The 22,232-nt window shown below is 42.0% G+C and overlaps 1 protein-coding gene across 1 annotated transcript in view; it reads right to left on the bottom strand.

Moving 5' to 3' along the window:
- Nucleotides 1-22,232, bottom strand: part of waw (Translation factor waclaw) — a 570,569-nt gene that overhangs the window by 46,940 nt on the left and 501,397 nt on the right. Inside the window, exon 13 of the mRNA XM_067085359.1 lies at nt 2,833-2,916. Coding sequence (XP_066941460.1) covers nt 2,833-2,916 — 84 coding nt within the window. The remainder of the gene's footprint in view (nt 1-2,832; nt 2,917-22,232) is intronic.

The following is a 22,232-nucleotide window of genomic DNA, read 5'->3' on the forward strand; positions in this document are numbered from 1 at the left end:
AATTGTCCCACTAACTCCGGATGATCCTGGGAGAGACGTTTTGGACTGTCCCAAAAGCTACAGGACAGTAGACGTTCTGGAGAAGTTTCTTTAACCCTCCTAATAGGAACTGCAGGAGGGCGAGATACACCTTGAAAACGCCATTGGCGCCTAGGACTGGAGGCACTGCTGGAAACACTAGAAGAAAGATAATCCACTTCCATAGAAACGCCCCTCCAGCAGCACTCTGTTGTAACCTGGGACTCGGCAACAGGTACGACTGAGGGGGTGACTGCCTGTGGGCAGACCCCACCAACATCCTTTGGGCTGCCAGTATGGCTCCTCCCAGGTTTAGGAGAGTTTCCAGGGACCTTGGTCTAGGAGAATCGGCGGGACAGACAGCCACCTCCTACGCTAACAATTCACCATCACCCTTCATGTTCACCTTGTCCATCAGGACTTTAACAGAAGCACCAATTTTCTCCATTGTATTAACTAATAATCCAAACTTAAGGTTAATTCTGTATTCAAGGCTGGTAATGGGGTCCGGACCGGGAGTAAGGGAGTCAGGGTGCGGAGTGATTGGTACAGACTGAGAAGGGGATAGGGTGGAACAATAAACAAGGAATTAGAATTATTATCAGAAACATATTTAGCAGACACCTGACTAGCTAAAGTCTTCTTGCTACTAGCCCTAGCTGCTGCTTTCCTCTTTTTGTCCCTGTCTAACTTGGTCAAATGACTACTCAAAGTTTTCCACAATTTAGGATCCCATGAAACACTTTCCTCACAAGTCAAATCAGGAGAACATATTTGACCCCTGCAAGATGTGCAAAGAGTATGAGGCTCACAGCAGACTTTAGTCAGTCGTGTATTGCAGCCTTTACGGCAATACTTAAAACTTTGACAGCCCGAATCGGACATTGTTGACAAGTCATGAGTCAAAAAAATCTCAAAATCGTCAAAATTGGTAATACTGGTCCCCTGTGAAAACCTGACACTATCTAACTGTGCCAAAAAAGCTACCATAAAGAGATACCTCACCAATGAATCAAGGATCAAGAGAGAAGAGAAATTCCAAAAAACTGCTGCTGCCAATCAATGTAACCACAGCCATCAGCCGGCAGAAACATACTGAGCTTGTTTGCTAAGCTGGTTCCTCTCTTACCCCGAAAGTTGGCAGGGTCACTCACCTAGCCAAAACAAAAGTAGCGCTACCACAAATTTCAAAATTCTAGCTGCCGGTTAATAGAAACTTAACAGCTATGTAATTACTTGGTAAGTAGCTTATGTAAAAATGTTGGATCTCTGCCCATGTAGGGATTAAGGGAAATAAAGAGGCTGATACAGCAGCTAAAGAAGCAGCCCATATGACAAGATCGAGTGTAAATATCCCTGTTAACAATTATATAATACATATAAAAGTATGCATTGTAAACAAATGGCAAAATAAATGGAATGAAGAACCTGATAATAAGTTGAAGTCAATAAAACCTGGAGTTAAAAAATGGAGTTCATCATACCAAAGAGAGAGGCATGCGCAAGTAATTCTGACACATTCCGAATAAGTCATACTCGTCTGACACATGTTGATGAGCAGCCCAAATGAACTAGCTCTCGAATGCTCAGACTGCAAAGTGATAATAACGGTTAAGCATGTGTTGTGTGAATGGCCAAAATAAAACCAACATCGGTTGTCAACTTTGGGAAATGGATTGTTTGGTGAAGTTTTATGAGAATCTGCAACATTTTCAATTGACTCAATTTTAATATTCATAAGGAAATGTAAATTAATTGATAAAGTATAAAAGTTAATTTATGAAAATACAAAATCCCACGAGGCAACTAATAAAAAAATCCGAATTTTAAAAAATCTTAAGTTATTCAGAATTTTATCATTATTCAGTTTTATTTATTTTTTTTAATTGTACAGATGAAACTTGAGTAAATGTATTTACTGTGTGCATGTGTTCTAGTGTGGAAACATATGCCTTTTCGCATATTTTTAAAATTTCATTATTTTCATCATTTAGTCCCAGTGTTTAGCGTATGGCTTAGACCTGTTCTCCATTTTATTTTAATCCTTCAGGCCAGCCCTATGAGAGCTGTTAATCAGCTCAGTGGTCTGGTTAAACTATTTTAATAATAATAATAACACCATACTACCATGGTTAAACCCATGTCACAAGAATAGATGATGGGAAACAGCTCTTGCCCGACTACGAATTGTCCATTCAAACTGCACACACTCCCACCTGACGAACGGATCCCCTCCAACCTTGTGTCCAACTTATTGTATCCCTCTTTCCATATCCCATATAGTCCTTTCCTGCCCAGTACACAGTTGCACACAACAAAGCCTTTACCAGCCTAACCTCTCTTCCCTGTCCACCTAGCCTTCATGATATTCTCACTGAAACAGAACACTTCTCCATAGAACGTGTAATCTGCTTCCTTTGACAAATAAATATTCATCTAATGATTCTGACCATACTGTATCTATAATATCAGCATAACATAGCACCACATGGTCTTCAAGGCCTGGCACTTCATTGATATTAATATCTTGGAATAAGTAAAACTTACATTTGAATTTTAAGTACCACAATATTTTAATTCTGACAAAAAAAATAGTTGGGAGAAGTACGGATTTCTTTTATGAAAATTGACTAGCTTCTTTTAAGGAAAACCCTTTCTAATAGTAACCAATTTCCACTGATTACTATTAATCAGTGGTAATGCAGTACTGTGTATGCATTCAAGTAATATGTATGCAGAAAAATTACTTATATTGTATGTGCATTCAAGTACTTATATTGTATATTCTTAAAATTCAACACAGGAGGAACTTACCAGTTTCGCTGTAACATCCTTTCTCAGTGGCTTAATGTTTGTACGAGCTAGAATTTTTCCTCCAACTGCAGCTTGGATACCAATCTAAAAAAAATAAGAAAGATTTTTAAAGTAAGCACGATGTTTTCATAAATTATATTTGCTTTATGACAAACCCAGTAACTTAACATGGCTTATTTGTACACCTCACATGAATCTCAGACACATCATTCCACTTGCATAGGATAAAAATCTGTCTTGGATACTGCTTAAACTTAAAATGTGACCACGCCGCTTTTATGACATTAGGTAAGCAGGCTGAATTAAATTTAATAATTAAATTTTAAAGTGGAAATAAGGCCCTTTAATCTTCATTCTTTCAATTCTAATCACATCTCAATCTTTTAATTCTTCTGTGAGTTTCTCTCCTGAAAACATCATCAGTTGGAGTGAAAATATCATTCCCTTGGAGTGATTCCAAAATGTATGTATGGAGCAGTCAACTTCAACTCCTCCCAGATATGATAATGCTTTCAATTTTTCACTTTCTTCTGATGAGGCAGATTCTTCAGTCAGTTTTCCCCGACCTTGAGATGACATCTTAGGTTCTCGACCACAACACTTCATGATGTCTCTGAATACATTAAAAATGTCACAATCAGGATCTTCCAGATTAAAGGTCAAGTACTTATCATAACAATATGTTGTAAATATCCTTGGGCCTACTTCACATACACTGCTGGAGAATTTCCCTTTGCTCAGGTCTGGAGCACAGGGTTGCAGTGTAATTACACTTGAGGGTTTCCTAGCCGTGTCAAAGCAGTGTTTGTCAGAGAGTGCAGAGGTAGTCAACTGTGTCCAGGGGTAACTAGCTCTAGAGCTACATCCATATGAGCTATGAAGAAAAAGAACTGCCTAAAAAAGGGATTTTGACAAAGGAAAATTCTATTTCTGAGGGAGGCCCTGTGTCACCCGGTGAAATATCCATCCAGCTCATATTTCTAGGTAAATACTTTGCTAAATATACCAGAGAAAAAAGCTATCAGGAATGCTGGGGTTACTACCCCCAGATCGATCATCTATAATAAAATAGACGTCGGTATAGGTAAGGGTGAGTGATTGTTGTCACTGCCACAGGACCGCACTCTGAAGATATCCCAATGACAAAACCCCGGAATGTGGGGAGCTGATCCAGCGCCCATACTCGCCCGCCCGCCAACCGACGACCCCAGCGCCATCTGAACTCATTCCAGGCTAGCACCCCCCCACAAGCTTGGCATGCCTACTCGGGGAGGGAAACCTAGATCCTGGGGGGTCACCGGGTGACACAGGGCCTCCCTCAGAAATAGATTTTTCCTTTGTCAAAATCCCTTTTCTGAGCTCGTCCCTGTGTCAGCCAGTGAAATCATAACAGAGAATCATACCAAGTCTTGGTGAAAGTCTAAAAGTGATAAACATTTAGGTGATCATGTATAAAAACACCATTATCAAAAATAATTTTAATTATCCCCAAAATATAATTAAATACTATAGGTATAGCAGAACAACTGAGTTATGACTAGGGATATAATTTATACTATAATAAAGGACATGAGAATCAACTATATACATCATTAATACTATAGTGGCGAGGTACTGACACTAAATAAATGACAAAACTTATAAGGGTACCTCCGGCCTTAAAACTAAATCACAGTGAGAATAACATATCACACACTTAAAACTAACACCGCAAGATTGTACATTATAATATTAGGAGGCAGGCTGTGAGGCATGTCTGGTCCACGAGAAAATGGCAGGGCAAATAAATGAGGCAGGCGGGCGGGGGGGAAAGGATAGGGATTAAAGGTTAATTTAAGGTGGAGGAATAATGCTCCCTACAGCCACCGCAGGGAATTTCAGAGCTTCCAGTGATTTCAGATAGTGGCGTTTAAACACTGATGGAGATTTCCAACCCGTGTACTTCTTCAGCTCAGCGAAATTCATATTAAGAAAATAATTAGTAGAGGTAGCCACCGCTCGGATATCATGAACCTTAGGGACTGAATCCGGGTTAGCTTGCTTAATAAAGTACAGGATTTGTTGTCTTATAGCCTTTAAAGAAAGTGTTCCACCTTTTTCCCTGATAAAAAGAGGACCAGACAAACATTGAGAAGTTCTTTGTAAGTAGGCCCTTAAGGTAGCAACTGGGCATAAGGACAGGTCTTGTGGAAGAGGGACAACCTTCCAGGGGGACCACCTATCCTGAGGGTCTTCGTTTTTTGCTAAGAATCTGTGATCTGGGGAAAGCAGAACTCCTGACGGGAGGAAATCTACGTGATTGACACCTCTAGAGAGAGCAGACAGTTCTGAAATTCTGGCACCTGAAGCTAGACTAATTAAGAACAAGGTCTTCCTTAACAGATTTAAATAAGAACATTGATCATTATTAATTCCTGAGGCTAATTTTAGAACATCATTAAGAAACCAGGAAACCGTATGTGGACGGGTCACTGGTATAAACGGGCGCATGCTCTAGGAATGGATGAAAAGTATGAATCTGTTAAATCAATCTTAAAGCCATGCAAAAACACCTTTTTCAAAGCTGATTTTGCTGTGGTTATGGTGGCCGAGCCAGACCCTTTTCAAACAGTGACCTGAAGAATGATATTGCCAAATTGGCAGTCATGGTTTGGGCTTCAGATTCCTTTAAAAGGATGCCAACTTTTTAACTGCTGAGTCATACTGTCTGAGGGTAGAATCTCTTTTATCTGATTCAAGAAACAGAGTATTAATGGGATCAATATCCGCCCCTCTCTGAGCGGCGAATTTCATCAAGTCCATAAAGCCAGGGCATTCAGAATTTTTGAGGAAGCTGACACAGTCCTTGTTTGCACTATTTGAGTCGGCTGTGGCTTGGGTATTTGATGACATCATAACTTAAGCTCCAGAAGAAGAGGGAACCAATTGCTCTTTGGCCAGTTGGGAGTTACCAAGGCCACTTGGCCTTCGAATGACCTGAGCTTGTGCAACACCGGCATCATTAGGTTTATTGGCGGAAACAGATATATTTTCTGCCAATTGTTCCAGTCTATGGACATTGCATCTGTGGCGTGAGCTTGAGGGTCCAGGTTGGGAGCAACATAACAAGGGAGTTTCTGATTGCTCTCCGTGGCAAACAAGTCCACCTGAAGGCCCGGAACCTGACGGCGGATCCATTCAAAAGAAGCCTTGTCCAGGGACCATTCTGACTCCAGCGGAGCTGTTCTGGACAGGGAGTCTGCAATAACATTCCGAACCCCTGCTAGATGGGTAGCTGACAGGTGCCAGCCGTGTTTCTCCGCTAGTCAGAAGATGGCTATCATCACTTGGTTTATCCGGCTTGATTTGGAACCCCCTCTGTTTATGCAATGTACTACTACCGCGCTGTCCAACACCAGCCTGATATGAACCTGGTTGGTGGGGCGAAGTTTTTTCAGGGTTAGAAATACTGCCATCGCTTCCAAAATGTTTATATGGAACTGACGGAACATTGTGGACCATGTACCCTGTACCTTTTCTTTTGGTGAGTATCCTCCCCAGCCACTTAACGAAGCGTCTGTGTGGATTATTAAAGCTGGAGGGGGAAATTGAAGGGGAACTGACTTTGAGAGACCCTTGACTGTGGACCACGGCCGGAGTCTTTTCCTTAGCACTTGAGGAACTAATGACACCTTGTCCCTGAGTTTGATATTGGCTCGTCTTCGCCACACTCTGTTTATGTCTTTCAGCTTTGTTTTTAGAAGCAGGTCTGTTACAGATGCGAGGTGAAGGGAACCCAAGATTCTTTCTTGCGTTCTAAGCAGAGGCTTTCCTGTTTTGAGAATTGCCTGGTGGCTTTGGCTATCTCCCTTCATTTGGCTGGTGGAATAGACAGTTTGTGTGAAACTAGGTCCCACTGGATGCCTAGCCACTGAAATCGAGCCTCCGGAGTTAGGCGGGACTTCGCCCCCCTGTTTATCTGAAAGCCTAAGGATTCCAGAAACTCGATCACTATGGCTGTAGCTCTCCGGCACTCCTCGACGTTGGATGCCCAGATTATCCAATCGTCTAGGTATGCGGCTAGCGATATCCCCCGGGACCGTAACTGTTGTACTACCGTTTCCGCCAGCTTCGTAAAGATTCTGGGTGCTATGTTGATCCCGAATGGCATGACTCGGAACGAGTAGGCCTGTTTCCCCAGTCTGAAACCTAGGAAGGGAGAGAAGTTCCGCGCAATCGGGACGTGATAATATGCGTCTGAAAGATCTATAGAGGTGGTGACGGCTCCACGAGGAAGTAGAGTCCGTACCTGCGCGATTGTAAGCATGCGAAATTTGTCCCATTGTATATAAAGATTGAGACACGACAGATCCAGGATTACTCTTTGTTGACTGGAGTTTTTCTTGGGAACACTAAACAGCCTGCCTTGAAATTTCAGGTGTCTCACTTTCTTTATGGCCCTCTTTAGGAGTAATGCCGTCGCAAAGTCCCGCAGAGCTTTGGAAGACGGTTGATGAAATCTGGTCAAAGGGGGAGGTCCTTTGATCCAGCTCCAGCCCAAACCTTTGGAGACTATACTGTGGGCCCATGGACTGAAGGTCCACTGGTTCCTGAACAGATAAAGTCTGCCACCTACCTGATTGTTCTCACTGGGAGGGAGCAGGCTTGCCTCCTCTACCGCGGCCTCCTCTTCCCCGGGAGGGGGGTCGCGAGGCAGCCTTGCCTCTGAAGGAGGCTCTCGCTCTAGTCCCCCTTGCGCTCCTATTAAGACCCCGAAACGACCCCTGGCCCTCATAAGAAGGGTTAAATACCGGAGACGTCACGAAGGAAGGAGCTGCAAGAGAGTGCTGAGCTGGCTGCACCAGCACGAACTGTTGGGGTTGGGCCTTCGAGGTAGAAGGCTGGCAAACTGTTGAGACAGGTACGGCCTGGACAACAGCCTGCTGGTGTTGTCTCCTGTGCCTCCTGTATCGCTTGCCAGGTCTACCCTGAGGGCCGCCGGACTCGGGGGTCTTCCGCTTAAAGGCGGGGATACCCCAGCGGGAGCGCAGACTCTGATTTGCCCTGGTTGCCTCTGCCAGGACATTGTTGACTTCTTCTTCCGGGAAGATGTTAGCCCCCCAGAAGGAACTTTTCATGAGCTTGTTAGGCTCATGTCTGATGGTAGCGTCGTTGAAGATGAATTTGCGGCAATTCAATCGTGCTACCATAAAGTCAAACAAGTCCGCTTGAAATCCCGCCAATAGGGTCTTCGTCAGGACTTGGAAGAGTTGCTCGTCCGCGAATGTCACAGCGGTTGCTTCCGCCAGGCACAGAGAGTTCAGTGATCGGCTCAGCCGACACCTAGCCTCAAACTCTGCTTTGAGGAGAGCCTCTGGCAATTTGGGAAGCTGTTCACTGAATAGATTAGATCGCACTCCGGGTCCAGCTTACCCAAGTAAAGTGGCCGGGCATCTTTCCAGAACTCATCGTCTCCGGGAAGATCAGCGAGGTGGGATCAGTCTCCCGGAGCTGAGGCAACGGCTTACCCTCCGAGCAAGCCTGGGCCGTCGCGAGGGCTATCTTAGTCATTCAGGGGGTTCGGATCTTATCACCCAACGAGAACATTGTGAAGTTGCCCTTGAAGGGGGTCAACTTTGTGTTCTCCGCCTGCCATTCATTACAGGAGCGCATCAAGGCGGACTGCGCCTGGTCCCTCAGGAAGATTACTGTCTCCTTCGGGACCTTATCCGACCTCTCCCAAGCTTCCTCCGTCAGTCTGGCGAAGCCTGGGTAGGGGGGCAGCAGATCAGGAGGAAAGAATTCTAACTCCTCGAGTCTGCGCGTGCCTAGACCCTCGATGGTAAGGGTATCTTCATGCCGGGGAGCATGAAGGGCAAAACACCATGGATTTCCCTTGTTGAATGGAGGGCGGAGGCGTCCGGAATGGGATAATGTACTGCGGACCCGCCGGAGCGCATGAACCCGGAGAGCATGGTCTCCTGGCTCTGCAGCCTCTCCGTAAGCTTACTCAGCTTAGCATCCAACTCCGTAGAAAATTTTTGCAAGAGCATCCCTGCAAAAGCCTCCGGGTCAAAGGCAGGCTGGCGAGGAGGGCTAGCCTTAGCTGCCCTCGAACTTGCACTTTTAGCTGAGATAGTGGCCTTGCCTGTGGAAGCCACCGGACTATCATCCCGTGGCTTCCCCGGAGGGAAGGGGATGCTTTGCGGGAAGTCGCGGACTTATAGCCCTTCGCCTTCCAAGTCTTCTTCAATTTGGGGACAGTGCATTGTGCACTGTCCCTCAAAAGAGAAGACATGAAATCCCTGAAAAGAAGCAGTGGAAGAAGGAGAATCAAAAAGGAAGCCCGCCCCCACTGCCTCACTTACCTCCCCACCTACCTCCTGGTCCTGTTCCATATTCATAGGTTCCAGGTCGAGATCTATGGCCGCTACTTCCTCCGACACCTCGGCGTAGAGGCTTTCGTCCTGGAGAGGCTGAGCTTCTACCCGGATCTGCTCGATAACAGGAGCAGCGACTACCGCAGGGACAGCCGCTGAGATCCGGGCGCCGGGGTAAAGCAAGTTCCGGATGTTCTCATCGAGAACATACGGTTTCCCCAACGGAACATTTCTTCCAAACTCAGCCACCCAGGCTCGAAGAGAACCCAAGGCGTCACTCCGGGAAGCTTCGTGGGCCTGGAAGAGGGGAGGGACTTAACGACCGAGCGCTTGGTGAGAGATATATAATTCATATATTAAGCCCATAACGTAAATAGAACAAGTGAGGATACCAGGAAAACTAAAGGCAGTAACTATAAGCTTACCGACTCGTCCTGGACACGCTCGTAAAGAGCGAAGCAGACCTCACAACCGTCCGGGTGCCACACGATTAGGTCATCCAGCCGGACTGCACAGCCCGCATGGGATCGACAGACGACATGCCCATAGGGCTGGTGCAGTACCGCAGAGCATCCGGGCTCCTCACAACGAACCGTCTGTAAGTATAACAGTATATGAACCTATTAATTTAAGGGACTTCAAACTATAGTAGGTATTGGAGTATGTTAAAATAATTTATACCGGACCTGCCGGAGCATTCCGGCGGGACGATAAATTAGAGCAAAACATGACCACACTAGAACAAGGAGCGCCGGAGATAGTTCGGCGGAGCAGGACCTTAATCTAGGATCATGCAACTCTTAATAGTAAATTTACTTAAGAATAAATACTGCCGGAGCCCGGCAGCAGGCCTTAGTTTATACCGGGTCCACCGAAGCATTCCGGTGGGGTAAAAAACTAGAGCAAAACAGGATATAAGCATAAATTATAACGGCACTAAGTAACTGGTTAACAATATAGGATAACAATACACTGTAGGTCGCCGTGTTCCGGCGCAGACCCCTCCGGGATCCCGTACCTCCGACACTTGGTTACAGCGGGGAAGGCGGGGTAAATCATTACCATGAGTCATTACGCAGCTAGAGAGCTAGGTGTGACTAAAGCCAACCCACGGAAGACCAAAAGCACCGGAGACAACGGGAGGGCCGGGGATGGCGGAGCGGAATTAGCGAGCAAGTGTTTGAACCCTGAAAGTGATCGGAGTTCAGCTTGATCCACCGGAGAGCGAACCAACGAAACACTAGCTGAGTGGATGACATTAGGACGGGGCCCAGGAGGGTGGGTGACTCTCGACTGGGAACCCGACTAGTCCCCCTCCGGGTGACAATCGGAGAGACCGACGTCTCGCACATGAGGAGATGACATACCACTGGCAAGACAGGGGAGGGGGGGGGGGAAGGGGGAGGTTTGTACAGCACTTGGAAAGTGGGACCGAGTTTTGTTTTTAACAGGACGGGGGATACCCCCACACACTGACTGTAACTCCCTGCGGGGCGCCGAAACAAACATATCGACTACCTATTCGTAGGGAGACTCATGACACTCACCTAAGTACTAGGGAAGGCTAGGGTAACAGCATTAATCTAAAGTAATCACCAAACTCTCACCCTCCTCATGAAGGCGCAGCCCAGACAATCGGGGAGGAGAGAAGGAAGAAGGAGAGGGTTGAAAGGGAGAGAAATTCCTGTAACGTAGTCCAACCAGCAACCGACCCATAGGGTAGAAGGGCAATGCTTGAAGAAGATTCCATATTGTTTGTCTTCTCTCTCTCCCTCACCAGAGGGAGGGGGGACAGGGGTTTCAGATACTCCAGCAAACCCAAAACAAGCGGTAAGGCGGATGGAACAACAAACAGGAACTCCCTCGACCAGCCTACCCCTCCCTCCCCCGCTCAAGCGACATAGTCGGGAGAGATGGGAGCTAAGACAATGCGAAACCTAACCTGAATGGCCTAACCCACCGACTGGAACGAAAGGGTTAGGCTAGGATCCCCAAATTCTAATAAAATATTGTTAAAATTAACCAGTATACATATAAGTACCCGTAATATGAATAAATATACAAAATTATAAGAACTTGTGCTAAGCATATAACCTAACTGAGCAAGGCGAACAGGAAGTAGGCAGCCATTAGACTGCACCTGACGCCGAGCTTGGATCATAATAAAGCTAAATTATTCATGACATCCAATACACCATAGGTCAGAAGCTGACAAAAGAAAGCATCACCCTGGAGAGGGAATCTACTCGAACGAGAGCCTGGTATACGCTATGAATTAACTAAAAGAACCAAAATAAGAGGAGGAGGCCCCCGTAAGGAATAACGCTAATCAAGGTACCAGGACCCGCCTGACATAGATAAACGTCTCCAAAGGGAACTTCTTGAAGGGGAATTATAAAACCTGAATGAAAATGTAAGCTACCGAAAGAAACCCTTGCAGAAACCAGCTGCAAAAGTGTACTTCAAGGTCATCATGGCTGAGGCGGCGAACGCCGTGGAGCGTCCGATATATGACCCAGTAAATATTAATTTACGGGCCTATAAGAGCCTCACAAGTAGTAAAAACCCCACAAGAAGATGGTACTTAACTTAGACACGGTGAAATTACTCGATGACATGATGAATTCAATGCAAAATTTGCCAAAAAAGGGGCAGCACAAAAAACGCTTTGCTAAACAAGCACGTGCTAGAATGGAATGAGTTCAGATGGCGCTGGGGTCGTCGGTTGGCGGGCGGGTGAGTATGGGCGCTGGATCAGCTCCCCACATTCCGGGGTTTTGTCACTGGGATATCTTCAGAGTGCTGTCCTGTGGCAGTGACAACAATCACTCACCCTTACCTATACCGACGTCTATTTTATAGATGATCGATCTGGGGGTAGTAACCCCAGCATTCCTGATAGCTTTTTTCTCTGGTATATTTAGCAAAGTATTTACCTAGAAATATGTGCTGGATGGATATTTCACCGGCTGACACAGGGACCAGCTCAGAAATAGGAAAAAGAAGCCATTAGCATTTCCTGCAGTCCATACCAATGACACCAGTGAGAGCTAACTCCCAACTGTTCATTCCCTACCCTAGCCCAAGGGGATGGCACCAACATCATTAGTGTAACTTCAGTGTTAGCTAAACCCACTTGACGGGATGGGACTGAGAGCATTGTATAAATGCAATCATCCCTACTCTGACCATCTTAATGGGCAAACCAGACAAAACGCTGAGTCCCACTCCAAGAACTGACCAGCCCCTGGAAAACAAAGGCTAGTTCTAAGGAATAGTCCCACTACAGTATTAAGTTACCAATTAAGCTAGCATATTGATAACTCTTAGGTCCAAACATTACCAGGTGGCTGACAAGGCCACCATAGCTCCCACTAATTGGCTTTGAAGACAAACTACAATCCTAGCAATGTCATCCATTCCCAATAATCTAGAGAATGAATAAGAGGAGACTGAGAGGTCTGAAAGATAAATGACAGAGAATTAAAGGAAACAAAAATGAGTAAAAAGATTTTAAGTTGCATCAGGAGGAAAACTTTGCAGCTGCACTATGAAAAGACTGTTAGGAGAGGGTGGAAAGTAAGATGGAAGAAAATGAATATGAACAGAGGTACAGTGAAAGGAATGAAAGGGGTTGCAGCTAGAGGCCTAAAGGAAGCTGCAAAGACCATTTAGAAATGCCCATAGTGTGCTGCGTGCATTGCACTGATGGCACTATCTCCTACGGGGGTGGAAGCTTAGAAAACTTCATAGCACACAAGTGTTTTAGAAGATTTTCCTGAAGAGTTCTAGGGAGATATACTACAGAGGTAATAGATCCTGAAATCAATCCTCCTACAGACACCAAGAAACTATTTAGAACATCTCAGAGTTCCTCGATTCCCTTAGCTTGTTATGTATCTCTATTCCAGCTTGTTATGTACCTCTGTTCAAGCTTGTTATGTACCTCTCTTCCAATCACAAAATAAGAAAAGATGTAAGGGTTCATAACCAACTAAAACTGCTGAAAAAAGTTTGCCAAAACAGTCTGAGGACCTGGAAGTGGAAGTCAAAGGGTGTACACTATTTTGTACTGAAAAATGGGCAATTGGGAGCACAGTGCAGATCTGAAAACAATGGTAAGTGAGGCATTACTGTAATTTCAAATAAAAGCAAGAAGTTGATGACAGCATTCCTTACAGCTTTGTTGAGTTGGATTTAGGAAAACTGTCAATCAAACTTGATAAAACCACCCTCTTTTCTTCAACTGTATTATTTTCTGAGCACTATCCCTCAAACTTGAGGTTGTTCATATTTAAATTTAAATATTGAGCATCTGGCATTCTTAATGTATACTTATGTATCTCACATGTGAAACAGATTCTTTATATATATTTGAAAAGAATTACATAAGGGATTTTGACAAAGGAAAAATCTATTTCTGGGGGAAGACCTGTGTCACCCAGTGATATAGTCCATTAGCACTGATTTCTAGGTATAAGTATTGCTAAGTATACCAGAGAAAAAGCTAACCATAATGCCAGGGTTACGACCCCTGGATCGAACGCCATTAGATGGTGTTGGTATACACAAGGGGTGAGTGGTTGCCACTACCACAGGTCTCCGTCCTTATAGATCTCTCCAATCTCAAAACCCCGAAAAATGAGGGGCTGTTCTAAACCTCATCCTCCGCACCCAGCCAACCACCACCCAGGCCGCCATCTTATAAACATCCCAAGTTAGCATCCGCCAAGCTTGGTATGCCACTCGGGAGGGAAAAAGGAAGTACAGGGATGGGTCACTGGGTGACACAGGTCTTCCCCCAGAAATAGATTTTTCCTTTGTCAAAATCCCTTTTCTGGGCTCGACCTGTGTCACCCAGTGAAATCGTGACAGAGAATCAGCCATACAAAAGCTTGGTGGAGCCCTCTAAGAATTACCTTAATGGAGCTAAATAAAACTATGAGAAAATTACTGTGTTTTAATAACCCAAAACATTTATAATAAAAACATAATTAATATTATAGGGCACACAGTCTAAATCATAAAATAACTAACACCAAGACACTTAAGGCTAACAAAAATATTACAACAGGATATCCATGAAACGGCCAGGAGTCAGGCTGTGAAGCAGGCCTGACCTAAAGGTTAGAGGGCAAGGCAAGTAAACGAGGCAGGTAGGTGTGAGAGAAATAAACAATAGGATAAACTAAGGTTACATAAACTAGTCTAGGGCTGGGGGAACAATACTTCCTGCAGCCACTGTGGAGTATTTAAGGGCCTCTAGAGCAGTGGTTCCCAACCTTTTTCCTGTCATTTCCCCCTGCACCCAGTGCAACCCTCCAGATTTCCCCCTTCATGTGTATGAGGGAAAGAGTAGTTAAAACACACTGTGACGACTTACTAATTTATTTTTCCATTATAGACAAATATACTGATAAACAAATAGTTAGATAGAGAGCGGTTAGTTACCCGCATAGCCATAGAGAGCGGCTAGTAGCAAAATAAAAGGACTTTTGTTTATTCTTCTACTTCAAAATTGAATTAGTGAGAAGGTTGAGGCTGCTTCTTGTGCACCAGTGTATCAATATCAGGGCTAGTTTTGGCAAGTGCGCAACGTATGTCACATTCCACCTCCAGTCGGTTTCGTGCTTTGGGCTTGATTGTGAGTAAAGTAGAAAATCCTGACTCACAAAGGTAGGTTGTGGAAAACAGAATGAGGATTTTCAATGCATTGGTGCTCAGTTGGGGGTATGCTCCACGCATATTAACCCAGAATTCTTCAAGATCTTGTGCACGAAACTCTCTCTCTCTCATGATAAAATACATCTGATATTTTTTTTAGTTAGTAGGTAGTGTAATTATTTCCCCCCTGGTAGCTTCAAATTTCCCCCCAGGGGGAAATTTCCCCCAGGTTGGGAACCACTGCTCTAGAGACTTAAGATAGTGGCGTTTGAACACTGTTGGTGATTTCCAGCCCGTATACTTTTTAAGGTCATCAAAATTCATATTATGAAAATAATTAGCTGAGGTGGCCACCGCCCGAATATCATGTACCCTAGGTACTGAATCCGGTTTTGCTTGCTTAATGAAATACAGTATTTGTTGCCTGATGGCCTTTAAGGAAATGGTTCCTCCATTTTCCCTAACAAAAAGAGGGCCAGACATTATATTAGAAGTTCTATTTAAATAAGCTTTTAAAGTGTTAACTGGACATAAGGACAGATCCTGTGGAAGGGGAATAACCTTCCAAGGAGACCATCTATTTTGTGGATCCTCATTCTTTGCTAGAAACTTGAGATCCGGAGACAACAGAACTTCTCCTGACGGGAGGAAATCAACATGGTTCGGTTCTCTGGAGAAAGCAGACAGTTCAGAAATTCTAGCCCCTGAGGCTAGACTTACTAGAAATAATGTTTTCCTTAACAGACTCGAGTATGAACATAATTCATTATCAGTGTCTGATGCTAATTTAAGTACGTCATTTAAGAACCAGGAAACCGTGTGAGGACAGGTTGCTGGTCTAAGACGAGCGCATGCTTTAGGAATTGACGAAAAATATGAGTCTGTAAGGTTAATATTGAAGCCATGTAAAATTATTTTTCTTAAAGCAGATTTTGCTGTAGTAATAGTACTAGAGGCCAGTCCTTTCTCAAATAATGATCTGAAGAAAGAGACTGCTAGGTTCGTGGTCATTTCCTGAGCTTCAGATTCCCTCAGAAATAATGCTAACTTTTTAACTGCTGAGTCATATTGTCTGAGAGTAGATTCCCTCTTGTCTGATTTTATGAACAGTGTATTAATAGGATCAATGTTAGCGTCTTTCTGAGCTGCAAACTTCACGAAGTCCATAAAGCTAGGGCATTCAGAATTCTTGAGGAAGCTGACACAGTCTGAGTTTGTACTACTTGTGTCAATCTTGGACTGGGGATTTGTTTGCGCCGGAGTTTCAACTCTAGAAGAAGAGGAAACCAATTGCTCTTCGGCCAGTTGGGTGCTACAAGTGCTACTTGACCTTTGAATGATCTGAGTTTGTGTAAAACTTTCAATAATAGGTTTATTGGTGGAAACAGATAGATCCTTTGCCAATTGTTCCAGTCTATTGACATTGCATCCGTGGAGTGAGCTAGAGGGTCTAGATTGGGAGCAACGTAACACGGAAGCTTGTGGTTGCTCTCTGTGGCAAACAGGTCCACCTGGAGACCCGGTACCTGAAGACAAATCCACTCGAATGATGCTTTGTCCAATGACCATTCCGACTCCAGCGGAGTTGTCCTGGATAGACTCTTGCAAGTGCATTGCACTAAGAGAACCGGGTCTATTTGGTTAGTGGCATTGTGATCAGATCGCCACTATGAAGATACATTATTTACGGCCATAGAAGTAAGTAAAAATGCACAGTGACATTTTTCTTTCCCAGACTTTAGAAGGAAAACCCCTGGTTGAAAAGCAGTGAAAATGAATGATGTCTACATAATGAATTCTTCCATTTTATGTTCCATTAGACATTTTTCTGTTTGAACATTTATGTATGTACATTCATTGCAGACATTTTTCTGTTTGTTACATGTATGTATGTATGTACATTCATTGCAGGTTTTAATACAATGATATATTTCTTTCTACAGGAATTCGAACATCGTCCTGGGAGGGACGAATATTTGGAAATGGTGTTTGTTTTTACTCTTACAATACGATATGCCCTTTATTGTGGCCTTTATGACCTTATACTTTGTTTGATGACCAGAGTGTTAATCACTAGTATTGCTTGGCATAGAATCATTTTCCTACTTGCTTGTGAAACAGTATCTCCTCTAGTCATGTGTGAATCACTCCAATTTATGACTGTAGCTTTTGCTGAATCGCTTTTGCTAATTTTGTCAATAAAGTCTAGTTTTGTATATCGGTGTCTCATTTCAGTAGGCCTTTGTGTAAAGATAAGTTTAGTGAGAATCATATGACGAAGGAGAAGGGAACTGCTGATCCAAGGAAAGAGCCACGGCTATCAGAGACATCTCAAGAACAGTGGGATGCTTAATTCTGTTCTTAAAAAACAGATACACCTTAAAATAAAGATGGTCTTCAAACCCGGGCTGTTAACATATTTCTCCCAAATATAATCTGGTCTGTAGACCATTTATGTTCCATTGTACAATATAATTATTGAAAATATTACGTTAGTGTGTTCAAGTGTAATTTTCTTTTTGTGGACCATCAATTTGCATTTTCTCTATAATTTTATTTATGACATTTATTTGTTTTTCTTTATAAGACATTATGTGTCCAATGTATATACAGCCCTTTTCATGAGTGTCTAAACTAGTAGTGTCTATTTCTGTATCTTATAAAATTTTGTAGTGTTTGTTAGACTGTCTTTTGTTATGCTTTTGTTTTTGTTGCACAGTTCAGTGATACATTCATTACATCCACATGTGATTTCATGTGTCTTTTTTCATTTACTCTTGCCACACCAATTACTGGTGAAGGAGTAACCTCTTCTCCCATCACATTATCATTCTTATCAATGGTTTGTTCCTCTACTATTTCTTTGATGTTCTGGGTATTTGTTTCCATTGGTTTTATTATTATTTTAAGAGACAAAGGTATGTGCTTATAATTTTTTGGTTTATGTTCTTTCTTCGGGTCTCCTGTCTTTAGTTTAAATGATGTATCTCTAATAATAGTCGGTTTTTTGTTGGTCTTGGGTGGAGTTCTCTCTAAAGTCTCTTTTTTTTCTTTAGCTTCTAATTCATCATAACTTTCTTCTAATATTTCTGTGGTGCTTCTATTATCTTGTAGTGTTTCCATTTCTCTTAATATATCAAATGAATTTGAACAAATATTTGTATACATTCCTTGGTTATTCGTTATATTAGTTTCTTCTTGCAAAGTAGTTATTTTTCTTTGAGATTTATCCACCAGGGTTTTGTTACTTTTATCTATTGCCATTTTTGGTTCATTGTTTGATCTTATTATAAAAGAAAACGTTGGTTTCCTAGCAGGATCATACATTCCTCTAACTTTTAATTCTAATTTGGCCTCTTTTATAGGCATTCCTGTCCTCTCCTAAAGTAATTTCAATTCTGTATTGTATATATAATACATAGCCTACAGTCCTTAGATCTTGCAAGGTGATTTTGTCCACAGTTCATGCATTTTGGTTCACCACACCTCCAGTGTGTGGTATGTTTGTCAGATCCACAATACGCACATATAGACGTATTATGGCAATTTTTCCTTGTATGTCCATACATACTAGTTTTGGCACTGTAGTGGTTTTGGAACATACAATCTCAGTTCTCTGCTTTAGCCCATGATTTTAATTTTTAAGGGTAATTCATGGCATTCAAATTTTATCTTTGCTATTCTCAGTGTTTTTCCATTACTCTGTCTACTGGCTATGTTGTATAATTTGCACTCTTGTACATTGTTGAACCTTTATTTAAGGGAATCCAGCAATATATTCTTTTCTATTGGACCTTCATCATTATCAGGGAGTACTGTGATACCCTGTACAGTACACTTCTGTTCATATTGTCATGTTTTTTATATATACTTTTATATTATCAGTATTTTTTATAGTTAAGTAATTTTCTGATTGATTTTTTGTTGTGGTTTCTATCAACCACATCTGGTCTTTTATTTGTCTGAATGACATTTCAGTCGTTGAATGCCCATTCAACAGGAAGTTTTCTAATTTCAATGCTAATATTTTCTTCTCTGTTTCTAGTCAGGAATCTTGACCAACTTCCACTTCCAAAGAGGGAGTCATGAGTCAAGGTTAGGTCAAGATATTTGTTTTCTTTTTTTTTTGTTTGCCTTTTACTGAAGCATAGGGTTTCAGTGTAATTACATTAGGATGTTTTTCTGATTTTTCCAGAGAAAGGTTGTCAGAGGAGGTTCCAGCAGTTGTCAACCATGCCAAGTCACTACAATCAAAGGGCCCAGGGGTACCTGAATCTTTAAAACTACTTCACATACAGATTGAAGTAAAAAAAAAAAAAAATAAATAAATAAACCTGAAAACCTTAAAAAGATATCATCAGCTGTTCATGGAGTTTATTCCTCCAAAAATGGCACAAGTAAGAACCAACTCCCAAATGTTAACTTCCCTGCCCTACCCCACAGGGGATGGCACAACATGATTAGAGTGGCCCAAGTGTCAGCCAAACCCGCTTGCTAGGACTGAGTATTACAAGAATACAATCATCCCCACCCTAATCATTTTATGGGCAAACCCCCCTTGATATGAGACCACCTTGACGAGGTGAGGGGGCTCTTGAATCCCAGGAATTTGTTTCCGGGTTTGAGTCCAAGAGTCTCATATGTTATCTTATATTTATTTGGAATAATTTTGTGGAATTTTACACTTTATGTAAAATTTACTCGACCTGATAAAAAGGGAAATATCACAGCTGGGATTAGGTTTATATCCGAAGCTAATTAGTGAGAACTGTGGTAGGACCATCAATTACCCGATAATGTTCAGACATGAGAGATATCAGATTGATATTTCAAAGGCAGAACTATTCATTAGGGCTGGACCACAGATTCCAGGGGGGTCTGGTTCTGGGGATAGGACTCTCGGCATTCTATCCGGTTTGCCCATGGTGTGATTAGGGTGGGGGCGATTGTATTCTTGTAATACTCTCAGTCCTAGCAAGCGGGTTTGGCTTACACTTGGGCCACTCTAATCATGTTGTGCCATCCCCCTGTGGGGTAGGGTAGGGGGTGGACATTTGGAAGTGGGTTCTCACTTGTGCCACTGGTGGAAGAATAAACTCCATGAAAGGCTGATGATATGTTTTTAAGGTCTTTAGGTTTACTTTTTTCCCCCTCAATCTTTATGACAAGTCATTATAAGGATTCGAGTACCCCTGGACCCTTTGATGGTAGCGATTCGGCACAGTTGACAATGGCTGGAACCTCCTCTGACAACCTTTCTTTAGAAAAATCAAAACAAAATCCTAGTGTAATTACATTGGAACCTTATGCTCTAGTACAAAACAAACCCAAAAGAAGTAAACATCGTCTTGACCCAACCTTGAGTCACTTCGACTCCCTCTCTGGGAGTGGAAGTTGGTCAAGGTTTCTAACCTCAGAAACAGAATGGAAAATTTCAGCCCTAAGGTTAGAAAACTACCTATTAAACAGACATTCAATGACAGAAATGCCGTTTAGACAGATAAGAGAAAAGACGTGGCTCATAGATGCCACAACAAAGAGTCAGTCTGAGGACTATGTCTCTAACAAAAACAGATAATATAAATGTAAAAATTAAAAAACATGACACTATGAATAGCATTCAGGGTACCATTGTGCTTCCTGAGAATAGTGGCGAACCAATCAAAAAGAATATTCTTTTGGACTCTCTTAAAAAAAAGATATCTCAGAGTCGAAGATTGTGAGGTATATAATATACCAAGTAAACAAAAAAATAAGAAAATGTTAAAAATCAGAAAAATACAATTTGAGGGTCAAGATCTACACCAAAAAATAAAAGTTTTATGTCAAAACAGAGAAATAAGGCCCAATGTCCCAAAACCACTAGTGGCAAAACTGTCGTAAATACTGTATGGGCATGCAAAAAAATATTGTCGAAATGAACATGTATTTGCGTATTGTGGATCTGGAAAACATGCCACACAATGGAACTGCAGTGAACCAAAATGTATAAACTGTGGGCAGAATCATCATGCAAGATCCAAAGAATGCATGTATTGCATATACAATACAGAATTGAAAATGCTACAAGAAAGAACATGGATGTGTATTAGAGGACAAATTAGAACTGAAAGTAACAGGAATTCAAGATCCTGCTAAGAAACTTACATATGCCCTGATAACAAGAACTAATAATGAAACAAAAATACATACAGACAGAAGTAACAAAATGCGGGAAAATAAATCTCGAGAAGAAAATAATGCTTTACAGGAAAAAACTAAAATGGTAAAGAATCAAGAAACAGGCACAAAGGATATAGGTAACGTTTTATCCAACTCATTTGAAATATAATACAAATAGTACAAGATGATGATAGTGCTACAGAAGAAACAGAGGAGTCGTGATGGAGTGGAAATTAAAGATAATAAAAGGTCTTTGGAGAGAATACCACCCAAAACGAAAGACCCACTATAATTAGAGCAACATCAGTTAAACTAAAGACAGAGATATGAAGAAAGAACAAAAACAAACTAAGAATATAACTTTATCTCCTAAAGTAATAGTAAAACCTATGGATGCAGCTATCCAAAACACTGAAGTTGAAGATAACAATGATTATGTCAAGGGAGAAGAGATTACTCCATCACCAGTAATTGGTATGAGAGCAAATGAAACAAGGAATGCACATGAAAACACATGCAGATGTAATGATTGTTTTGTAGAATTGTACAATAATAATGAAAACATAACAAAAGATGGTTTAACAAACATTTAAGAAATTTTATGAAATATAGAAAAAAAGAAACCACAGATTTGAGTACCCATGAAAAAGGTTGCATGTGCATTGACCACTTAGTATATTAAAAAGAAAAACGAATGTCAGGAGTAAATTATTAGAAAAAATGCAAGTTGGTAATACAAAAAAAGAGAGCAAATCTTGACCACTATAATAAAATATTTTCAATAGTTATATTATACAATGGAACGTAAATGGTCTACAGACCAGATTACAACTAGGAAAAATGCAACAATTACTAAAAGAATAGGAACCAATGATATTATGTTTACAACATGTCAAGAAAACAATATCAACAATAGGTAAATATACCTTACCATAAACATCACGAGAAGAAGGAAATTTAGGTACAGCCACATATGTACATAACAAACTAGTTTATGACAAAGTACCTGTAAACATTGCTGACTTGCAAATATCAGGTATTAAAATTTGAATAAAAAACGATAATTATGTAATTTATATAATTTATACAACCAACCTAATAGAAATTACTTAAAAAATCACTTAATAATGCCAAGGAACCTACATTAATAGTAGGTGATTTTAATGCCCACAACCCGATGTGGGACTGTAATTGTACAGACTCAAATAGAGCAAG

Source organism: Macrobrachium rosenbergii, chromosome 42 (genome assembly GCF_040412425.1).
Source record: "Macrobrachium rosenbergii isolate ZJJX-2024 chromosome 42, ASM4041242v1, whole genome shotgun sequence".
Taxonomy (NCBI): Eukaryota; Metazoa; Arthropoda; class Malacostraca; order Decapoda; family Palaemonidae; genus Macrobrachium; species Macrobrachium rosenbergii.